Source organism: Brassica oleracea, chromosome C5 (assembly GCF_000695525.1).
Source record: "Brassica oleracea var. oleracea cultivar TO1000 chromosome C5, BOL, whole genome shotgun sequence".
NCBI lineage: Eukaryota > Viridiplantae > Streptophyta > Magnoliopsida > Brassicales > Brassicaceae > Brassica > Brassica oleracea.
Window position 1 is genome coordinate 36076867 of NC_027752.1, and position 1148 is coordinate 36078014.

A 1148-nucleotide genomic window follows, 5' to 3' on the forward strand; every position below is an offset into this window, starting at 1 on the left:
TATTTGCAATGGGCACTTGACACAAAGATTAACTTGAGGTCAAAGGAACTCGGTGATGCTATCATCGAGGGCAAAAATGAGACTAATAAGAATCAGTACATGGCTATAAGTATTATACGCCACCATCTCATTGAGAGTATAAAAGATCAGTACCTCACCATGGAGAATCCACTAGACCTTTGGACCGCTTTACAGCGACGATATGATCACCAGAAAACGGTGATATTACCAAAGGCTAAACATGAGTGGAAGAATCTCAGATTCATGGACTATAAGTCTATGGATGAATACAATTCAGTATTGTTTAAGATAGTCTCAATGATGAGACTTTATGGTGAGGAAGTAACCGAGAAAGAGTTGCTTGATAAAACATTCTCCACGTTCCATTCGACGAACGTGTTGCTGCAACAGCAGTATAGAGAGAGAGAGAGAGAGAGGCTTACTTCGCCTCATACATTGATCTGATCTCGTGCCTACTCCTGGCTGAGGCTAATAATGAACTTCTGATGAAAAACAGTGAGATGAGACCCATCGGAACAGCAGCATTACCAGAAGCCAATGAGGCTGAAAAGAAAGATCCCAAAGAGTGCAACCACGTCCATGATGATAAGAGATCACACGGCAAAGGCCGTAGTAGATACAAAGGACGTGGCCGTGACAACTACTCATTTGGCCGGCAAGGAAACCACAATAACCATGGTCATGGTTCCAGCTATGGCCGTGGCCGAGGCAGTTATGGCCGTGGTCAAGGCGGCATATCCAAACCGTCTAACTCGACCAAATTAGCTTGTCACAGATGCGGGATGAGTAACCATTGGGCCAAGAATTGTAGAACCCCTAAACATCTATGTGAGCTCTATCAAGAGAGCCTTAAGAACAAGAACCCGGAAGCCCATATGGTTTATGATACCGGGTATGATGCTGATGATGATTCCGACCTTGAAAACGACGACCTCTTGGATTTTGAGACTTCTGATTGTCTCAAAGACTAAAATCGACATCTTGTCTTATTGTTTTATGAAATGCTTTGAGTTCATTGCTATTATATCTTGCCTGATTTTGCTTGATAATGTAAATGATTTTATTGATAAAGAAATTGCCTAAAGGGCATTATAGTACGGGTATAGTAGCCTAGTAAGAAATCTATG

The 1148-nt window shown here is 42.1% G+C and overlaps 1 protein-coding gene across 1 annotated transcript; it reads left to right on the top strand.

Moving 5' to 3' along the window:
* The first annotated feature begins 279 nt into the window (after positions 1–279).
* LOC106292172 lies at positions 280–992 on the top strand. Its single transcript, XM_013727791.1, has 2 exons — positions 280–413; positions 518–992. Exons 1-2 carry the CDS (start codon positions 280–282, stop codon positions 990–992), a joined length of 609 nt encoding a protein of 202 aa, XP_013583245.1.
* Positions 993–1148: the final 156 nt, after the last annotated feature.

Bases quoted from the DNA above. Each gene is read 5' to 3' on its own strand.
- LOC106292172 (XM_013727791.1), top strand. From the start codon at position 280: ATGGATGAATACAATTCAGTATTGTTTAAGATAGTCTCAATGATGAGA. The intron at 414-517 runs GTATAGAGAGAG...GATGAAAAACAG, and splicing joins AACGTGTTGCTGCAACAGCA to TGAGATGAGACCCATCGGAA.